This window comes from Tenebrio molitor, chromosome 8 (assembly GCF_963966145.1).
Source record: "Tenebrio molitor chromosome 8, icTenMoli1.1, whole genome shotgun sequence".
Taxonomy (NCBI): Eukaryota; Metazoa; Arthropoda; class Insecta; order Coleoptera; family Tenebrionidae; genus Tenebrio; species Tenebrio molitor.
This window is the reverse complement of record NC_091053.1, coordinates 14,951,559-14,973,688: the sequence shown is the minus strand read 5'-3', so window position 1 is coordinate 14,973,688 and position 22,130 is coordinate 14,951,559. Positions and strand designations below refer to the sequence as shown.

The following is a 22,130-nucleotide window of genomic DNA, read 5'->3' as shown; positions in this document are numbered from 1 at the left end:
GACTTCGATTTGGGTTAATTCGACGGCGAACAGTTTTTTTCCTCTTCGGAGGTTGTTTGGGTTTTTGCGAGGGGTTTTGCTGACCTGCTCTACTATCACCGTTGTTATTATGTATTATTATAAACAACCAGCCACGGCATCGAGGCCGGATTTACTCATCATTACGCACATTTATATCGAGTAATGAAGTGTCTGATGAACGAAACGTCGTTTCCCAAGCGGTCATCCATCCAAATACTGTCCGCTACCACCCTTGCCTAACCCACCAAGCAAATGATAAAGTGCTTTCGAATGTTATTTGCCTTTTTGGAAGCGGTTTTCTTCTATTATCACCATTATTGAAGTGAAAACTTCTTTAAGTGAACCATACACATTTTATTCCCGGGCAGTGAACTAGTTTCATGCGTCACGCTAAAATCGTTCGCGTTCGCATCACGCTAAAATCGTTCGCGGCAAGCTAAAATCTCGGGAGTCGAGTTTAGCGGAGTGAACGAGTACGTCACTTGTCACTTTCAAATTTCATTGTTCATTGTGTTGCAGAGCTGCAGGAGTAGTCATATATCATTATCTGATTTTTTTTTACAATACCTCCACAGATAATTCTTCTTGTAGTCGGGTCCACCCACTCTATTAATTCTGCGCGGGGGTTGGATTAGCATTTTGCAAATCCCCTTGCATATGAGTGTTTTTGTAATACCCAACCGGGAAGATCCTGCAAAGACTGATTCATCTGCATATTCAGAAGATTAAATTTCCAGCTGAAACCGTGAATTATGGCTTTTAATTTAAAATTATAAATTGGAGCTTCTTGTCTACCGGGACATTTTTTTAACATTGAACATAGCCCATACTTATTCCCTATGTTCAGTTTTAAAAAACACAGGTCAATGCATGTATGTAATCACGTAACCAAGGTAACGAAAATAAGTACTTGACAGTTTAACAAAATGGTCAAATTGTTTGAAGAAGAAATACACATAATGCAATTATTCTATGCCAATCAGAGCATTAGAAATGTGCGTGACATTTCCAATGCAACACATGATAGACCAATTCCATCAATCGGAACAATTTTTAACATTATTTTAAAATCTCTGGTGTTCGGTATAGTTGGTTACATAGCAACTCACAATGCATTGACCTGTGTTTTTTAAAATTGAACATAGGGAATAAGTATGGACTATGTTCAGAGTTAAAAAAATGTACCGGTATACTTTAGGTCTCACTTCCGCTCAAAATGACCTAATAAATCGGTGACGTTCAATAACGGCAATAATTTTTCACCAGTCGAGCGGCACACTCGCAAACAATCGAGGCGTCGTCTGCACGTCGTAAATCACGGGGCTCGCGTACCAGTGATTGTGTTAGGGAGTGGATCGCCGGTACATACGTTCCTTGATCTTGACGCGGATCGTCCATTCAGAGTCGTCATCGTAGTGTGGCGGTGTGTTTTGACGTCGAGTCGAAAAGGGGGTGGGAAAAGATCGTCGTGTAAGTCGACGCTAGACGGCGCTCTTTTATTTATGGGCGTCGTGACGACGACATTTCGGTCAGAATAACAGAACTCAGTCGTTACGTAATATTAATCAACCGTTTCGGTTTGATGAATAATTCCCGATTCCCTTTTTATCGCTGTAAATGATTGATGTTGCCGATTTTATTGGGAAACCTTGGCCAGTAAATGAGGTTTTTTACGCGGCCACTGTTTCCAACGCTGATTTATTGCTTCGAGATTATGCAACCGACAATACAGATTATGTTTTAAATTAGGTGTCGGTGGGTGTCGACCGAATCAAATTTTAATAGCAAAGGACATCGATTTACGCCTGATGGAAATTGTCTTTCTGCTTCACTGCATCTGGATTTCCTATTTACTAGTTCTCTTTTGGTGATATCGTTTTAATCACTTTCAGATTTTCTTCCAAGTTCTTGGTTCAATACGTGGCCTCGTTACTACAAGTTTTCCATTTAGTACTCTGTAATGATTATCATTTTGTTTGTTTAGTCAAACAATTGACAAATAATTCTGCTGCCATTAATGTATTTTTTATTATCAACCTCGAATCGTCCCTTTTGAAGCTTTGCTATATTTATTTTCATTCACGGCGATTGGAACTGGGAAATCCTCGTCTCGATTCGTTGAAGCGATCAGGTACATTTTCAAAAAAAATCTCTAATTTTTTGTATTTTTTGAGATGCATTTCTCAACAATACAAAAAATTTTCAATAAGCGTTACAACAATGTTATTTACAATCCGACATCACCTTCAAATGAACAAATAGATATTTACATTAGAGTGCGGTAGGTGTATTTTACAGCCTGACAACTATTATGTAATATGTGCATGTATAGTAAGAATGTTTTAGACGTGGATTGTCAAACTCAAGGTCGCTTAAAACTTATGGTTGAACTACTGGACTTTAGTGAGAAATCTGTCATAAATTCCAAATACCTTATAAGCGCGCCTAGTTACTTTTCCTCGTAGTGCCAACTTGAGGACAAGTCTCCAATCCATATCTATAACGTTCCGGTTGTAAATGTGTTTTTGAACTCACTTCCTTCAAAATGACATTTCGTGACCGCATAGTAGTGCGTCAAATCGAAGTTCGCGCACTAGTGCGAATGCTTTTTGGATGATTTTGAAGCATTATTGCGCGAACGTCGATTTCGCGCACTAGTGCTTCAAGATCATGATTTCAAAATTTTTGGAATTTTTTGTTTTCGACAAATTCGTCCCTTTTCAAGTTTTGTCACATTTATTCTCATACAAAGTAATTTCAACTGATTTAGGGTTGGCAGTGCTTCCATCGATTGGCTGAAGCAATTTCAAAAAATATAAAAAATTTGAAAAATACCTATAACTTTTTTGGGGCACATTTTTCAAAAAATTGCAAGTATAGAAAAATGTAAGAATTAACGACGCGACGTCACATTCAAATCAACAAAAGTAATGTTTTCCTAAATTTTCAGAATTTTAAAAAAAATTCTCGTCCCGATTCTTTGAAGCCATCAGGGCCGGTTTCAAAATATTTTTAAAACGCTTTAATTTTTGGAATGCATTTTTCATTAATACAAAAAAATGTAACAAGACTGTTAATATTAAGAATCCGATATCATATTCAAAAAGGAACAAAGATGATTTCAAAATTTTTGGAATTTTTTGTTTCTTTTTAAGTTTTACCACCTTTATTCTGGTACAAAGTGATTTCTACTGATTTAGGGTTGGAAGTATCCATTCCTTGAAACATTTTCGAAAAATACAAAAAATTCGAAAAATATTTTTAAAATTTTTTGGGGGACGTTTTCTCAAAAATTTCAAGGAGTGTAACAAAAATGTTAAAATTAACGATACGATGTGACACTCAAATCAACAAAAATGATATTTTCCGAAATTTTCAGAATTTAAAAAATTTCTCTCGTCTAAATTCGTTGAAGCGATCAGGGACGCTTTCAAAATATTTTGTTTGCATATCGTAATAAGCGTAGCACTTTTTTAAACGAAAAATCGTAGTGAAAGTAGTACTTTTTTGCATCATTTATTCCATCTCCTTGGAGATGATTGTTAAAGCATACCTTTTTTTTTTTAATTTTCCATAAATCCTTTTAGGCCAAAATTCTCAACTTACAACGATATGCAAAAAAAAATTGCGTGTACAACACGTTATGAAAGTCTCTTTTTTTCACTCAATTGCTTGATTAACTCGGGCTACGCCTTCGTTAATGAAACTGCAAATTCATGAAAAAAAATATGACTTTCATAACTACATAGTTGTACAAATAACTATAAAACGCTTTATTTTTTGGGGTGGATTTCTCAACAATACAAAAAAATGTCAAGTAATATAATAAGAGTATTAATACCGTGCGATCGAATAAAAAAAAAATCAGAATAGACGAAAATGGTGGTTTGAACCAATCAAAGCATCAGAATAGCACAATCCAGGTAACTCATTTTTTTTATTCGAGCGCACGTTATTAAGAATCCGATATTATATTCAAAAAGAAATAAAGATGATTTCACAATTTTTGGAATTTTTTGTTGGACAAGTTCCTCGAGTCGTCTCTTTTTAAGATTTGCCACATTTATTCTGATACAAAGTGATTTCTACTTATTTAAGGTTGGAAGTGTTCCCATTGATTCCTTGAAACATTTTCGAAAAATACAAATAATTTGAAAAATATTTTCAAAACTTTTTAAGATGCGTTTTTTCAAAAAGTTTAAAAAAACATAACAAAAGTGCTGATTTTATTAACGATCAGATGTCACATTCAAATCAATGAAAATGAAATTTTAATAAATTTCTGTCCATTTGTTGAAGCGTTAGGGCCATTTTCAAAATTTTGGAATTTTTTGTGATGCATTTCTTCACAATACAAAGGACTGTTAAGAAGTGTAGCAAGAATATTGTTTACACTCCGGTATCACCTTCAAATAATCAAAAAAAAATCCAAAAATTCTTAAAATTTTCGTTTTGTACAAACAGTTTCCCAAATCGCCTGGTTTGAAGCTTTGCTGCACTTATCTTTATGCAAGGTGATTTCAGTTAGTCGGAAGTCCATGTTTCGATTTGCTCAATTGCAATATTTTCCATTTTTTTTTAATTCAAAAACTTTTGAATTTTCTGGTGTGCGTTTTTCAAAAATACATAAAAATGGAAATGTCTTAAGTGTAACAACAACATGAAAATTAACAATATGAGATCGCATTGAAACAAACAGAAACGATTTCCAAAATTTGTAGAATTTTTCGTTTTGGACAAACACCAACTTCGTCCCTTCGAAGTTTTCCACTTAGTCACTCAATTACAAACCCTGTGTTGGCGCATCGATTGCACCCTTTGTCCCTTCGTCCCGATTTTAAAATTACAAACGACCCAATTCATCACAATCCTGATCCAGGATGACCCACATATCCTCCATGGTTACGCGTTCGGATGCGTTTGCGTCCGGATTCCCTTTGTGGTTTGGACGGACATCTTCCTCCGCAAACAGTTCGGCTTTATTATCCTGAAACGTGCAATAACACCGGGAACGGTCGTCTGTTATTTTTCACTGCTTTGTTTCGTTTACTTTATGAATTATTGAAATTTCGCGGGGGCGTCATCGAGCCTTTTGTTATTCTTTCAGGGGACGGAACGACGGTAATGTTTTAATCGAATCTCACTTCGAGTGTCCTTTTTTTCCCAGTTCTGACGCCGGCACGAATAAAGAACTAATTTTAAATGGCGACCTAGGATAGGCCAGCTGCTTGTTAATAGAGATTAAATTTAATCAAAGCTTTAATTAGTATAGTGAGCTCTCGGATTCAGATTTAAATTGGATATCTGATTTTGTAGTCGAGAGAAAAGATTCGCGTTATTAAACTTGTTCGTTTCTTCATAAAAGGACAAATCGATCCTTCCGTGATCCCTCAGTCAGGAACAGAGAAGCAAAAAACAAATAGTTTTCAAAATTGAAATTCTTTTACTATTATGTACTAGCATTATTATACATATTTGAGCGGTGTGCCGCACGGAGCCACTTGAGATCCAATGTTATTAGACAAAAAAACTGGAGTAGACGTTTGTGATTGGATGCATTTTTTAAATTCGCTATTTGTGACGTACATGTGGTGTTGTTGTGCATCCGAAGCGGGAAATGCATTCGCCCTAAATGGCTCGAAGTTTTCCCTTTGACACTTGCGGGTGCAACAATTTCCACCTAGTGCACTCCACAGAGTTCGATTTAGTGTAAAGTGTTGAGTACAATACATTGGATCGTTTAATAGTTTATTTTCAATTACTTCAACACTCGAAGTTGTATGTTCGCCCCGTTCGAGGGGTAGGAATTGGCAATTGTTGGATTTATCCCATTACCCGATCCACCCACGGCGCTACATCGGGTTTCTGTCGGGAACGTCGAAAACTTCCGTTTCCTTTTTCGTCCTTTTCGCCACCGACCGACGGCATCTGCAGCGGCGGATTTTTCGATTTCGGTGGCGCGGCATCCAGGCCGGCTCGACAGTCTAATGCGGATTTTTCGAGACGAAAACTTTCATTGTTCGTTTTGTCTGACGCTAATTGGCCGGCAAACGTTCCCTTCCCCTCGGAGGAGACGCCGTTAATTAACTTTTTTTCTTCTCCAGCGGTCCGGTCTTTATTAGCACGATCTCGCCGCCCCCTTGACGAAATTAATTTCGGACCCTCGAAAGCAAAACTGTTCGATTATATCTGTGAAAATGCGAGCCAATTGGGGATTCGTTCGCGTAAGATCAAGACGCAAAACGGCGGCGGCGCCGGCGGCGTCCCCACCACCCTCCGAAAAAATCCATTTTAATTAGGAGAAAATTGCAAGTCGTGCGGTGGAATTAATCTTTGTCAGGTCTAATTCGGACAAAATGACAGAGATGTCAAGAGGGCTAATGTAAGTGGCAAGTTTCCGAAGGCCACCCGTCCAAGTGTTGACTGCGCCCCGCATTGCTTAACCTCTTGATCAATTTTTTTTTCTTTAAAATCAGACTTCCTGAGCTGTCAAGTTCAGGTCCACATGTATTTTTTACACTAAGCTTTAGCAAGAAAAAAATTCAAGAGTTATTGCATCGTTACAAAAGTAAACTTTGCTCTACACGGTGTAGCACTTTAACGTTTTTACTTCTTATTTCTCTTGAGGGAAACTTCCCCACATTATGCGAAGTTTCTAACGGATGCACAACATTTTTTTTCTTGCAAATATTATTCGTGGTCCCTCTTCCCTGCACCTAATTAGTCGCTTCGGCGCTCCAGTTTTGAATCGGGACGTTCCCATTCTTCCCGACCGCGAATTGAACGAAAGCAAGTCTGAAATCCGCATTCGCGACCATCCGAACGTGACGCGCCAGCTCTTGTAAGACGAAGATATCGCCCCAGTAAAGTTTAACGCCGCCCTCCGGCCTCCACTGTCAACAGGGAGTTTGTCTTGCGACCGTCGTAAGAATATTTGTATTTACTTAAAACGCGATTCTGGGACAGATTAGGCTCGATCTACCGCAATAAAAATGATCGAATCTCATTTCGACATGACCTGGATCTGGGACCTTCAGACGGGGTAAATATTTAGATGGGGGAGTGGAACATGTGTCGGAGAGCGGAAGAGGTGCCGGCGGCGGCACCGGAGACGCTTCCGTTCGCAACAATTGAAAGAGAAGAGCGTCGGTGTTGTTTTCGCGGAAACCGCGAGATCGGCGGTAATTAATTTTATCGACCGCGAAAACCGCGAAACCGATTAATTGACTGTAAGATCTTTGGTCCATTTCTCTCTGATTGTTTCCCAAACCCTTTTTAGCGACAAGAATTTCACTTTGTCTCTTTTCACTTCAGAATTAACAAATGTAACGAATTCGAGCCACCTCCTTGGTCTCATCTTTTTGCCTTAACCGCCACTTACGCTTTCACTTGTCTGAACAAATCTTTCTTTCCAGTAAAAAATTAGCTCTCTCGCTTACACCCTTAATATCGCGTCGCATTTGTTTCGGCGTCTGCGAGTCACCCTCTTATGATTTATTCACCGTTCGATCTAGTCTCGACTGTGAATTTTGCAAGAATCGATCGACAATTTTGATTGGTCCGATGAAAATTTCATAAGAGATTTGTACAATTACGGCGTTTCTGTCGGAGCGATTTCGACGGAGTATTAAGAATTTTATGGCCGCATTGATTCACTATCGGCGCAACTGATCTCGAATGCATCCGCGAGTGCAGAATATAAAAGTTGTAAGCCGCTTTAAAACGCGATATTATCTTCTGTAGATTTTTTTTTCTTGGTTCTAATATCACAGGATTTTCTAGTTTTGGCTGTCGTGCACTCCAAATTTGCTCGGAGACTGTCTTTTTGGTATTTTGTCAAGAGTCGAAGCCAACGCCACATCAGGACGAGATATTTTAACGCGAAAACTTTTAACGAAATTGTTTACACATGCAAATCGGATCCCGGAGAAAAATCCATTACGCAAATTGTTTAACGTCCTGAAATGAAGTGTGGAAGACCAGATAAAAATGTGTAAGGATGCCATTGAATTGCTAATGTGGGATAGTAGAGGCGGGATTTTTTTCCCCGATCGAATCAAGGCATAAATCATCCACAATCGAGTCATTTACAAATATAATGAGGGTCTGTCACGCGGCCAGGTAGAAATCGAATCGATAACGCACTTAGCACCACATGACAATATGTATTACGAAACGCTGAAGTCTTACAGCACCACCTTGTCCCACTCCTCGTTTCATTCTCCCGGGGAAACATGAAACTAGTAAATTTTCAACGGTGCCGTAACGTTTTCGAAATCGCCACTTAACCTGGTTTTTTTAGTGTGATTTTAAAAATAAAATTTTAAATCTGGAACGGTCGATTCTGAAGCGAACCTTTTCAACGGCAAATGCCCAAACTGAAACTTTTTTAATCCGGCATTGGGAAAGCTAAAGAGTTTTGGAAGTTGATGTAAACTTCGCGAATGACGCTAATTAAAGCGGAAAAACTCTATTCTGCACCGATCCGATTAGCTCTCAGGAGGAACAAACAAGTTCCGGTGTTGTGTCCGTCGATGAAAAAGAATTATGAGACACATTGTAATTAATAGTATTATTTTTATTTACATCCTGCAGATAGCGCCGATTCATTCTCAAAACAATGCTCCAATCTATCCTGAGAATTTTTGTTATTGTAAAAAGGAGGCACGGCATCCAGGCCGTACATATTTTCATTATTTCCATCAAGTAATGATAATATCTCTGAAAGCACCACTTATATTGCCGTTTATTTTTCTGTACTGTTTTCTCAATTTCGTTGTACGTCGTAAAATTTTATTGCGTATAATGAACGAGCGATTAACGGGCACAATGGTTGGGTTTGAGAAGGTTGGGAGGCGGCGCGTGCCCTGCTTAAAATATTACCTGCCAGTGGTAACCTAGGATTTCAAGGTAATTAAAGGTACAATTTTACGACCTACAACCAAATTGAGAAAGCAGTACGCCATTTTTTTTTTCAGATCTATTATTATTATTATTACTAATCTAAATTTGAGTTGCTTGTGTCTCCACAAATTCCTTTTGCATTTGTTCCCCCCAAAAAATGATGTTTTGTGCGGAACTGGTTCGAAACGAAGCGATTGAAGTAATTGAAACAAATAAAATTTTCTTCTTCCTTGTTTGTCTTGCACTTGTTACGGTTCAATTGCAGTTGGAGCAACGTGACAACGAGCTCGCCCGCTCGTTCAACGACACTTTTTGCCTCCTCCAACACTAATCCCAGAAATACCTCCTGGCAATTTTCCTGTTGCTATTCAAATTAGCGAACTTTTCCTGTGTGCACGCTCCACAAAGCAAGATTCCTCCACAACCTTCACCCGGAGTCGTGCATACATTCAGGGATTATCATAAGAACCATATAAAATGTTCAGGATCAAATGTATTTACAATTTCAGAAATACAAACGGCGCTCTGCCACTTCCACAACTGCATTTCCGGGACGGAAACTCCGCACACTGTAGACACTACTAATTTCAGTGTTGCCACTGCTGACGTAATTTATCCGATCTTTAAGTAAATGAAGCCACAAACCAGTCTAACTTGGAAAGTATAAAATCCCACTGCAAAAAAAAATCTCTCTCTACTTATTATTTTTGGTACCTGCTGAGATAGTGTGGATTTATACAAGGTGTTATTGAAAGTTGTACAGATATTTTAACCACGAGCTACTGGTTTCATGTACAACTCGGAAAAAATATTTAAAAAATTCTGTCAAATAATAAAATGACATTTATTTTTTGAGCTACACTTTTTTTAAATTGCTTTTAGTTTTCTACGTTTTCCTATAACCTCGTAGGTAAAATTTAGGCACATTTTTAAAATACACCCTGTATATCATGTTTTATAAAATGTACGCCAATGCGAAGTAACCTATAGGAAATATGCTTTAAAACAAGGAAACCGCATTGGTGTACGTTTTATAAAATATGGTATACAGGGTGTATTTTTTAAATGTGCCGCAATTTTACCTACGAGGTTGTTTGACAACGTAGAAGACTTAAAGCAATTAAAAAAAAAGGTAGCTCAAAAAATAAATGTCATCTTATTTTTTGACATAGAATTTTTTAAATATTTTTTCCGAGTTTTACATGAAACTCGTGTTTAAAATATCTGTACAACTTTCAATAACACCCTGTATATCTTGTGTCACTCCTGGATAAATGACCTATCCACTAGTGAAAGTCCCGTCGTAATCGGTTCAATATGTGGGGCTAGAAGGGGGCACAAGCATACAAAAAAAAATATTCAGTACACCTAAACGCGTTACTTTTCGTCGCTCGACGATCGGATAGACAACACTGGTTTTTAATATGTTCACAATTTGTCGTCCGACCCAATTCCAGTCGTTCCAGCTGCGCTGCACAATGTGCACGCGCATTATCCTGTTGAAAATTAAGTCTCAACATGTTAATTGTTTCAATTTTGGCATCGAGCGCTTTGCGATGTCTTCCTGACCCGTCACCAGGATTCCGTTCTAATTACAACACTCGATATTAAAAATCGAACGGAGTTTTATTCGTTCGCGTTAAAACTCCCACGAGATTCTTCGGCAACTATTCTCCAACGTGTATTTAAATTCTGTAGTGCCTGCACCAAATTACATTCCACTATTGGGAAGTCCTTTAATCAGAATAGGTAAAAACCGCAGAGGTTGAGAGGCGTTCGAGACTCGGCCACTTCAAAGCCCGATCAATTTTCCCAATTGTGAAGATTTTATTCGGTTGCATAGTTTAGTTCGCCTCAATAATGGAACCGGAAAGGGCCACGAGTCTGTCCTGTACAGGGTGTTGCAGAAACTGGCACAAAATATCGACGGAATCTGTACAAACACTCAAATATCTTGGAATGTATGTTTGTATGTTTACATGTTCGGGATGTACTCGACAACCACCCAACGGATTTCCAAAATTCTTTCACTGTCGCAATCCTCGGTCCTTCACGAGTGACACGGGGTCACGCCATCGCTTAAGGGGTGAGGGTGGCGAGGCAAAATGTCGACTTTTTTTGGCGCGTGAAAAATTTCCGCTATTCCGCTTTTATCTCGACTAACCCACTTCCGGACGTCGTCCTTGTCCGATGTAAATTCCTCGACCATCCATCAAAGTGTGCGTTGCACATGACACGACGTTGACCTTCCGCAACGTCGGCCATAAAGCGAATATATTATGTCGATATTTTACGCGACGATTATTCCGCGGTTAAAACCGGGACGAAATTGAGTGCCGATAAATTCCCCAACGCCGGGAATTTGCAATTTTAAACCACCAACCCTCCAAAAAAAACTAAATCCAAGACGACGAAAAACTTGTCCTCCACTTTTTTTATGAGGTTGACCTGACACGGTTTTTGTTGCAGCGTGGGTCCTGGGCTGGTGGATGTGCAAGGCCGTGGCGTATATACAGGGTGTTTCCGTCGCCGCTTCGGTCTACAGCCTGATCGCAGTCTCCCTTGACAGGTGAGTACATTTTTTTTAAACAAGCATTTTCATTCCAATTGGTATACGGAGTGATTTAATTTAACAACAATTAGTGACATCTAGTGTGCAGGTTTGGTTGCATATCCAACAGGCGAACGTAACGACACAAGATTCTTAATTGTAATTTATTACCGAGATTAGTTTCGTAGATGTTGATCATTTATCTTAATTAAACTTTTAGTGGTCCTAAAATTAATTTGGCTCGTCGAAGTTAATTTATTTTTGTCATTTATGGTTAAAATGTGTTTATTTGGCCTTGATTTAGATATGTTATTAATATATAGGTTTCTAATACGTAACCTTCTCACAGCTGTTACGTGAAAAATGCTAAATAAGACGAACAATCAATTTGTGTCGACAGTATTGCCATTGATTGGCGCCACGATCCGTTATCATTTGTTTTATACTCGAATGAGTCCATTTTATAACTATTTTTGTTGTTGTTATTAATTGTCGCTCTTCATTTGTTTGGTGGTGACAACTTTTCAACGTATTCATCAACTTCTAGACCGATAATGGAACTTGTCACTTTTGCAAAAACACAATAGAGCTGTATCACAATTGTCTCACCCTACTCAAATGTTTCACTAATAATTTCAACCACTGTCTGCAACAGCCGTTCGTCTTTAGACGTGCCAACCCTAATTATGACCCGAACAGAAAGTTTGTCAGATAGTTGGAACTACTGTTTCATTCTTAACTTCAATAAATCCAACGTCGCGAAACAATTAACCGTTTTCCGCGTCAGAAACACTCCTCGGGGAAATATTTTTGATGCGATTTGAACTGCGCGCGATTTTGCGTACGTCACATGTCCTAGATTTTGAGCGCGAAATTCAAATAACTTGTACTGTTCAAATTTCGCACCGTTTTACTTGCGGCGGGAAATTCAAACGATTCGGTGAAACAACGAGTTTTTGCTGCTGGCTGGTGACACATTTGGCAGCGAATTTTTTTCTGAAGAAAATATGGCCCTCTCTCCGCTTTGACAGCGGTAAAGTTGGTGTGAACGTGGCAATAATTTCTTGAGGATATATAATTGTTGAATGATTTTACGACGCAACCAACACCACACCGGTACTCATCGGTCCGGCTGAATCTGATTAATTTTATCGCGTCAGAAATGGGTTAACGGGAAAAGAATCGACCCAGATGTGCACAGATCAAGTCCCGTTTAGAGCGGCGTCCGCAACGTTAACGTGGCGTAAGCGACGAAAACTTTTCTCCAATAAAGTCGGTCGTAATTTACGCACGCGAAGACACTTCCGAAGGTTCGGGATCCGTATTGGGGCCATAGATCAGTCTCCGACGCGGCTTCCTGAAGACGTCGACGTTTCGGACGTTACTCAACCGGTTTCGCAATTCGTCCGTCCGTCATTAATCAATCGGTCGTTGGTCAATCGCGAAAAAATTGTTTCAAGGTGAACTTTTTTCGGTTTCGGGGCCTTGACATTGATATGCCGGTGGCACCGGCATCGATTTTCGCGTGGGGAACTGGACATCGGCGATCGTCGTCGTAAAGTAGAAATTGTCGGCGGGGGGCGGATGTTCGCGTTTGAGTGAATTGGAATTCGGGGAAATTTTTGTGAAATGGTCGTAAAGTTCATTCATTTAGAGAGGGGCGTTTCGACGGTCGGGTAGGTCGGGGTCGTGATCATTTAATAAAGTTTACAGAAACGGAAGGGTTTGTGTTTTATTGGAAGAAAATGAACGTGAATATGTTCGTTTCTGTTGCACAGGTTTTATTTAGAAGAGTTTCCTGAGGGGATGATAATGTCCCAGTAATTTTCTGTAGGCTCCAAATATGCACTTTATGATGGTTTTCTACTACCCTCCCTATGAAGTAATGCTTTTCTTTTATAAGTCACTCATTAGCATTACGAATCTTCACGTTATATAACAAATGGAAGAATTTCACAATGAACAACTTTTAAAGGAAAATATAATAGATATTTACTATACAAGTGGGATAAGAGCATTATTAATACACGCGTGCGAAATTTGCACAACGAGGCGTGTATTGTGCAATATTTTATCTAGGACCGCCCAGAATTAAAAAAATTCTTTTTGAGAATGGACCACTACTAATAACCAAGAATTTAACATAGTAGATAAAAATTCGCAACAACTGTCTTCATCAGAAGTTTATTTAACAAATTGCAAAAATTGTATAATTAATATGTATGTATTTATAAAAAAAATGGTTACAATATCAATTGTTCTTGTAGTTAAATGTTTATTAAATTTAAATTTTTGATCAATTGATTGTTATTATAAAAAAGCGTGCGGTAATTAAAATGCGTCTGGTAAGGAAAATGCGTGCGGTAATGAACTTCTTATCTACGCCCGTGGGATAAATGACACTTATTCCATCCATTTTACGTGAGATAAAAGGTAATGAAAATACGTGTGGTAATGAAAACGCGTGCGGTAAAGAAGTTCTTATCTCACGCAAAATGGACGGGATAAGTGTCATTTATCCCACGGGCGTAGATAAATACTCATACTCGTAATTTACAATATTCATAGCCATGCCTCGAATTTGTTGTTCTTTTTTCGTAGAGAAATTTTCAAAATTTTATATTTTATTTAAGAACAGTTATTTTTTGTCCGATGAAATATTGCTACAGTGTTTTTCTTTTGGTTTTCCTCTTTTGTCAATTGTATTTCACTATTTCTCAAAACTATTTCATATTTACGTCACTTTGACATTTAATAGAGATAGGAAATAGTTTTGAGAAATAGTGAAATACAATTGACAAAAGAGGAAAACCAAAAGAAAAACAGTGTAAAATCATTTCAATCTGGACAAAACTTTTTTGAGATGTAAGAGACAAAATAAAAGTGTTTCACAGGCTCAACATAAGTGGATAACGTTTCACAAATCAATTTTTAATTTAATAATATTATTTTCAAATTTAGAATATACAGTGCGATTCGTCTAAATATGAAAAGAGTTTGTGTCAAATATGGAAAATGTTTCTTTCCAAATAAACATATTTTCTGTTTAGTTCCATATTATAATATTAGTTATTTACGCAACAAGTGGGATATAGACATTATTATCGGACGCATATGAAGTTGCACGCCTGACAAATCACGAGTCAAATATCAACGAACGTGTTTGATTTTTTTTTCCATTATTTCATTACCTCGCTGAAATGGATGGAGCAAAATTGATATATCGCACGATCGATTTCAAAATCTAATTTCATTAAAGAACCGTTACATATTTGTTGTGTAATGACATATTGCTAAGACAGTTTCATTCTTGTCAAAACTTTTTTATGATGTACAGGGTCAAATAGTTATTTACATTAGAGTACGGTAGGGGTATTTTACAGCGCTAAAACTAGATTTCAGCCTCGAGGCGAAGCCGAGTTTGAATTTCAAAATGTAGTAAAAAAAAATTAAATCCATCACCAAAAATCATTAACTTAACTTGATTTTTAGTTTATTGTTCTTTACTTTTTTCCCTTTTTTTACCAAAGTCTTACTCCTTATTTTTCTGTACTTTTTTAAATTGTCTCACATGATAGGTTTGTTGTTTTTTTTTTTTTGTTTGACTCATTTGAAGACTCGTGTTATTTTTTTTACTTGTTTATTGTGTTCAACATCCTTATATCCTGTCTTATATTAAATTTTCTTTTTCAATTACACGCCACATTTATAAAGTACGTATTGTCATGAGCGTGACAGAAGACGTAAATCTCGGAAATTGTATAAAATCATAAGTATTTCCGAAAAACACATTTTTTAAAATAAAAGTTTCTTTGAAATTTATTTTGGCGTTTTCCAAAAATGAAACGTCGGTTTTTTCCTAGAATTCCCTGTATAGTTGATGGCCTAATAGAGACTAATCGTCGATTAGCTAACCCCAGTTTATCTCTCACCACCGAGCACCCTCTCCCCGATCATCAGTCAACCTTCGGAATGTTAATTAGTCCAATCGGGATTAAATCCGTTCGCGATCCGGATCCCGAACAATCACTTTTCCGAAAATAGGTCAACATCCACGCCACCACATTCAAATCGTAAACGTGACTTCCTCCATCTTTCGCCGTCGTCTCTCGATTAACGCCGCCTTAAAAGACAATCCCCGACACGACTGCCATCACCTCTGACACAGTTAACCCGATTGTTAACAAAAATAAATTGTTTAACATTGATACGGCTGACAGGCAAGGTTGAGGCGAACCAGATGGGCAAGGAAGGTTCCCATGGTGAGCCGCCTCCTATAAAAACCCACCGCACCTCGACACTACCAAACACAACCGTCAAGATGTTCAAGTTGGTAAGTCTCTCGATCTGGTAGTTGGGTAGCGGAGATCTAAAAAAACTATTCCAGTTGGCTTTCGCTGCTCTCTTCGCCTACGCTTCCGCCGCCCCCGGCCTCGTCCATGCCCCGGTCGTGGCCCACAGCGCCGTTTCCCACCACAGTGCTGTGATCGCCCATCCGGTGCCCGTGGTCAAAGCCGCTCCCGTCGTGGCCGTCCATGCCGCCCCCGTGGTCCCGGTAGTCAAAGCCGCCGTACCCGTTGTCCACGCCGCTCCCGTCGTGCACGCCGCACCAGTTGTGCACGCCGCACCAGTCGTGCACGCCGTCCCCGTGGTTAAGACCGCCGCCGTCGTCCACCACACCCCCGTCGTCCTCCACCATTGAGTCCATCAAGTCTGTCTAATTTATTGATTTTTTAATATAATTTTTTGACTGATTTTTTTTTTTCAATTTTTTTTTGAACATCGAAATCAGTGACCGAAGAAAACAATCAAACCTAACACAGTGTAGGAGAAAAACAGAAGAAGGCAGAAGTAGTTACGAGTATTAGTGCGGAAGGTTTTAAAGATAAAAACAAGAACGAAGGAAAATCAATTTTTTTTGCATTTTTAAATATCAAAAATTGAAAATAAATTTGACTGAAGTAACGGAGAAAGACGCGAGAAGTCAAAATTTCGATTTTTTGAAACTTTCTAAAATTGCGATATACACGGTGTTTACTGAAAGGAGTCCAGCGATTGTGAAAATTATGCAGAGTATACAGAACCGATTCTTTTGAGTATTCTTAAGAAGCTTCGAATATTATTAAGGTATAAGGAAAATATAAAAAAGAAAAGAAACATATTAAATGAAAATAAAATCAAAGTTTTTGACATTTTAAAATACATATCAAAATCATTGTGTATATTTGATTAAGGAAAAACAAATACAATTACTATAAGAAAGGAGATACAATACACAAAAAGCCAAAATTTCAACGTTTTGGAAAATTTCGAAAATTTCCATATACACGGTGTTTTGTAGATTGCCAAAAATTACACAAAATATACTGAATAGAATATTAAGTATTTTTAAGTAGTTGTGAGTGAGTATTATCATCACAGAGGGACAATACAAAAGTAAAGTCAAAATCTTTGACATTTCTAAATATTAAGTTGGTAGTGTATTTTTGAAAATCGAAAAGAAATTTGTTTAAGGAAGAACAAAAGCACTTGCTGTAAAAAATATAATGACAGAAGTGCAATACAAAAAGTCAAAATTTTCAAATTTGTATACAGTGTGTTCGCTGAGAGGAGTCAAGATATTGTGAAAAATCATACACAGTATACGGAATTGGTTCTTTTCGGTATTCTTAAGCAACTGTGAGTATTATTATGGCAGAAAGGAAATTAAAAAATAAAAGATAAAAATTTAAGTGAGAGTAACATAAAAAATGAAGATTTTTAAATGTGAAGAAGATGGTTGTGTATATGTGTGGTTAAGGAAAAATAAATACAACTACTATAGAAAAGGAGACCGACACAAAGAGTGCAACACAAAAAGTACAAATTTTGACTTTCGATAATTTTGAAAATTGCAATATACACGGTGTTTAATACGCGGAGGAAAGAGATTGTGAAAAATTACACAGGGTATGCAGAATTGATTATTTTCCGTGTTCCTAAGTCAAGCGGAGTATCATCATCATAGCAAAGAAAAATAAAAGAAAAAATCATGAAAGTATGTAGGATTAAAATTTTTGTCATTTTTAAATATTAAGGTGGTTGTGTATTTTTGAAAATCGGATTACTATGGTAAAGAAGGACACTAGAAATACAAAACGAAAAGACAAAATTGAACTTTTTTGAAAATTGCAATATACACGGTGATTAATACGAGGATCGAGGAGTCAATAAATTATGAAAATTACACGGGATATGCAGAGAATTGATTATTTTCCGTATTCTTAAGTAACTTGAGTATTATTATAGCACAAATGAAATACAAAAAAAATAAACAATAATTTTGAATGAAAATAAAAATTTAAAAATATGATATTTTTAAATGTCAACATGGTTGTGTATTTTTGAAAATTGGTACGCCTGTACAGAATATTTTTCAAGAGAGGTTCATATATGTAGATGGAAAGAATTTATACTATGATATTTTTTTTTAATCTTTGAAAAATTTCGGAAATCAATTTGGACCATATTGTTGAGTAGAGGAGAAGACAAGAAATAAATCTTAATGAGGAAGAGGGGAGTAAAATACAAATCAATACTCCCACCAACAAAAACTTCTGGAGAAAAACCGAAGGACAGGACCGTATTGTCGTCGGAATTTCGAGATCAAGGCCTCGAAATGTCTTCGCCCATCCCGAAATGATTAACGAGGAAAATGTTTGTTATCGATTCGCTCCCTAAAAACCGTACTATCACTTCATATTTGTCAAAATACTGCTGTTATTACGGGCGCAACGTCACCAAACACTAAAGAGGCGGACTTGGCCCATTTCCAAACTAAAAATATTGACAAATAACAATTCCAATACAAAACGAATACACGATATCGGACAGTGATTCCCCAAACGGAATTAATTATTCAATCCAATTTTCGTTGTTATTACGGCGGAAAAACTAATGAAATCGATGACAAGTCGATGTGGGTGGTACCACTGGCACCGACATTATCAAAATTAATTTGGAAATGACATTTCGATTGAAATATTTATTTTTAGTGCCTCGATTAATCTGCGTCCGTCTAACGAGCGTACATGTTTTTAGTTTTGCCGGAAACGACTCCAACTGTATATTCTTAAAATCGGTTTATTTTGGAGACACTCGGTATAGAAGCAGTGCCGCCAGCTGGATCCAGTTGGAGGACCATAAAGGAGTAATTAGCTTTGGAGTTTAATTGATTCTAGGCGATCTCTCCCTCTTTGACACTTAATCAACTATCGAAAGGGGCAGAGTAGTGTGACGTATAATTAATAGGATTTTTATTGGATCGTGTAAAGCGGAGCAGAAACAGAAGCGATGGGTTTTTGTTGTGTCCTCCACATAAACCAAAAAGTCGGAAATTTTGTTGGAGGAATGCCATTATCGATCTTGTTTCTTTCACTGCAGCATCCGATGCGAGCAATGTGAAATTTCCCACACGAATGTCGTCTGGACAAATTCGATTTTTTTAGTAAAAGCTTACGACCTCCTCCAGCACCGTCAAAGACAACAAAGAGTTTGTTTAAACGATTGCGTTCTTCGGGACGTTTAATTTGTTGCAAACCGACCGTACAATCCTTTGCTCATCTTGTCTGGACATTTCTTCTCATCTCTCGAGATGCTCACGAAACGGTATTTTAAAACGAACGCGAGATGAGAATTTTGGAAATTTTCTTGTTTGATGCTTCGTTTTGTATAAATGTCGAAACTTGAACTGATTTTTTTAGGCAACCTTAATGAAAACGGTTATTTTACGTACTCACAAGCGGACGAAAAGTAACTCTTTTTCGGACGGTGACCGTGGCGCCATCTGTTGGTCTGTTTAGTAAGTTAGTAACGAAACTAACAAAACCGATCTTTGTCCTGTCACCATAAATTATGTACATAAATAATTGTATTGCAAATAGTAAATTTCAAAAAAAATTGTTAATATGATGTCTTTGACTTTGTCACCTAAAAAAAAATAATGTGCACCTCTGCCAAAAAGTACCTTTTGTCCTCGCGTGTTTTAAAAGCCTCGGCACAAAACTCAAACTCGAACGAAAAAGGTGCACTTTTTGGCCTTGATACACAAATATGTAACTGTTTTAAAAATTATTTTACGATGAAAAGTAATACATATTTTGGACTTAATTCGTAATCTCTGATTTTTTTCAGGGGTGATGTAAGTTGTAGTTGGTTGAAAGTTGTCGATTTAGAGGTAACTAAATTTAATTATCGGAACGTACTGTGTCCATTTTATATTATGCAAACGTTTTCAACTCTAATTACTAGGTATGTCCTAGTGACGGACAAGTTAACATCAAATTAATTAGAGAAACTGCTCGTGCCGATTGTTAGTGTTTGTTTTAGAACAAGTTCTGTTGCATTTTAGCTTCTGGACGTAGAGCTCTTTGAAATTGTGTTCATTTAAAATGAATGAAACATTCCAGGTTAAAATTAATAGGAGATTCAGCAATAAAAATTTAAAAAATGGAGAGACAAATGATCTAGAGTCCTAGAATAAGATGCTGTTGTAAAAAGATAAAAAACAAGAATGACTGAGAAAAGAAGATACATTTTTTTAGGAAGGCGTTGTCTAATGTAATAATAAATTTTGCAAAAAAAAGGGAAAAAACCTTCAAGGAATACATTTTTGAGCAAGAATTAGGAAGCAAGCAAGCAAGAGTAGTTAAAAGAAGGATTCATTACCCACGGCCCGTTGAATAATAATCATTTCAAAACTCACGGCAACTAGTTTATGAAGTCCAGTCGTAAGTTTTAATTTTGATACTATATCAAGTATACAAAGTAATAATTTTAAAAGGTCATCGGTTGGTTTCAGTTTGTCTAATAATGAATTTCTCTTCATAGTCATAGTAGAAAAAGTACAGTATTCTACTCGCGGATAATGGCTATTACTCGCTCGGATGAATTACGCCACTCGCCTACGGCTCGTGACACAACATTATCCTCACGAGTAACAGCCACCATTATCCGTTCATTGAACACTATTACACAAAAGAATGAAATACGTCGAAATAACAACAGAGTGCAACAAGAAGTTAGAAAAGTGGCAAAGGAAGGATTAAAACAAAAAAGCAAAAAACCTTGGAGGAATTAATTTCTTAACAAAAGTTAGAAGAGAATGCAAATCTAAAGGTGATAAACGAAAAAAGGCGTGCGAAAAAAACCTTCGGAAGATTTATCAATACAGATGAAAATGTGACAAAAAGTAAACAGAGCAATAGGTTCAGAAAAAAGAGATTAAAAGAATGTATAGTGCTGAAGAAAATTAAGTTGTTATACAGGGTGATTATAAATTATTGTCCCATCGCAGTTGGCGTTGAAAACCCACACAAATTTTGGATGTGCCAGCCTCGCAACGTTAGACAGATTTCCAGTAGCGCCACCTATCGGCGATACAAGTCTCACTCATGTTATGAGGCTTGCGGCACATTCAACTACGTCACTAATGCCAACTGCGATGGGACAATCATTTATAATGATAATGACCCTGTAGAAAAAAGTAGGAAAATCTTCTTGAAACACTGAAATGAGAGACGGCAGGCAAAAATCTCTGCAGAAAAATAACAAAAATCTAAGATCTAAGGAAAAGAATTGAAGGAAAGAAGATAAAAATGTGACAAAAAAAAACTAAGATTGAAAAAGAAAATAAAAATAATTCAGGGACTCCTGGAAATTGGAAAACAGAATTGTGAAAACAGAAATTAAAAGAAACCTTGAAGGAATTAATTTCTTATGAAGAATTATAATAGAAATTAAGCAAAAGGTGGTAAAGAAACGAAGGTGTAAGGAAAAAAAATCTTTGGAGTATTATTATCAATGAAAATAAAAAGTGACGAAAAATTAATAGCAAGAGATATAGAAAAGTCAGATGATTTCTGCAGAAAAATAACATAAGAGTAAAGATATAGGGAAGAGAATTCAGCATAAAAGTTTACAGAGCAACATAGCCCCAAAAATAAAATGAAAATAATATGGAAAATTCTAGAAATGGAAGGCATTATTTGTTTTAAATGTAAACGAAGCTAAGAAAATCGGACAGCAAAAATAATTACTGATATCACAACAAAATTCGAAATTAGAAATCCCGGCAACGCAAAATTGTGGTCATCCTACCTTGCACCATCAACTCTGATTGGTCAAGTTTAAGCTGTCTTTTCTCGATTATCGCTTATTATAGGACTTTTTTTCTTTAAAATTCAGATTATCTCATTTACTCAAATACTCTCCTTTTTCTCTGTATAATTAAAGGAGAACAAATGATGTAAAACACAAGAATAAAAATTAGATAGTTACTAGAATGGAAATAACAAATATTAACATATAAGAAGAATGTGGAGAGATAAATATACAGGGTGTAAATGAAATACGTTGTAAATTTTAACCAGTGGAAGAACTCGCCTATTTACGAAACTTTTCTCTGTAACATTTTGCAAAATTCTCAAAAATTTTCCAAGATTTTTTGCCCCCTAATTTTTACCAAACGAGTCGTTTTGTGTGGTTAACTAGTCTGAATTTTTTGTAACTATGAGAATTTTTTTAATTATTTATTTTTTCTATGGCAATGTAACTTTTTTGACAAGGCTCCGTTTCTATCGCAACAGAAAAATTTCGCTCTTACCCATAGGCGGGT

The 22,130-nt window shown here is 37.0% G+C and overlaps 2 protein-coding genes across 2 annotated transcripts in view; both read left to right on the top strand.

Moving 5' to 3' along the window:
* LOC138136478 (neuropeptide SIFamide receptor-like) overlaps nucleotides 1-22,130 on the top strand; it is a 79,520-nt gene that overhangs the window by 32,685 nt on the left and 24,705 nt on the right. Inside the window, exon 2 of the mRNA XM_069055665.1 lies at nucleotides 11,395-11,494. Coding sequence (XP_068911766.1) covers nucleotides 11,395-11,494 — 100 coding nt within the window. The remainder of the gene's footprint in view (nucleotides 1-11,394; nucleotides 11,495-22,130) is intronic.
* On the top strand, nucleotides 15,697-16,230 carry LOC138136480 (A-kinase anchor protein 14-like). The gene is made up of 2 exons (XM_069055668.1): nucleotides 15,697-15,809; nucleotides 15,864-16,230. The coding sequence occupies exons 1-2, from the start codon at nucleotides 15,717-15,719 to the stop codon at nucleotides 16,176-16,178; spliced, it is 408 nt and encodes a 135-aa protein (XP_068911769.1). The 5' UTR covers nucleotides 15,697-15,716; the 3' UTR covers nucleotides 16,179-16,230.

Bases quoted from the DNA above. Each gene is read 5' to 3' on its own strand.
- LOC138136480 (XM_069055668.1), top strand. From the start codon at position 15,717: ATGGGCAAGGAAGGTTCCCATGGTGAGCCGCCTCCTATAAAAACCCAC. The intron at 15,810-15,863 runs GTAAGTCTCTCG...AAACTATTCCAG, and splicing joins CCGTCAAGATGTTCAAGTTG to TTGGCTTTCGCTGCTCTCTT.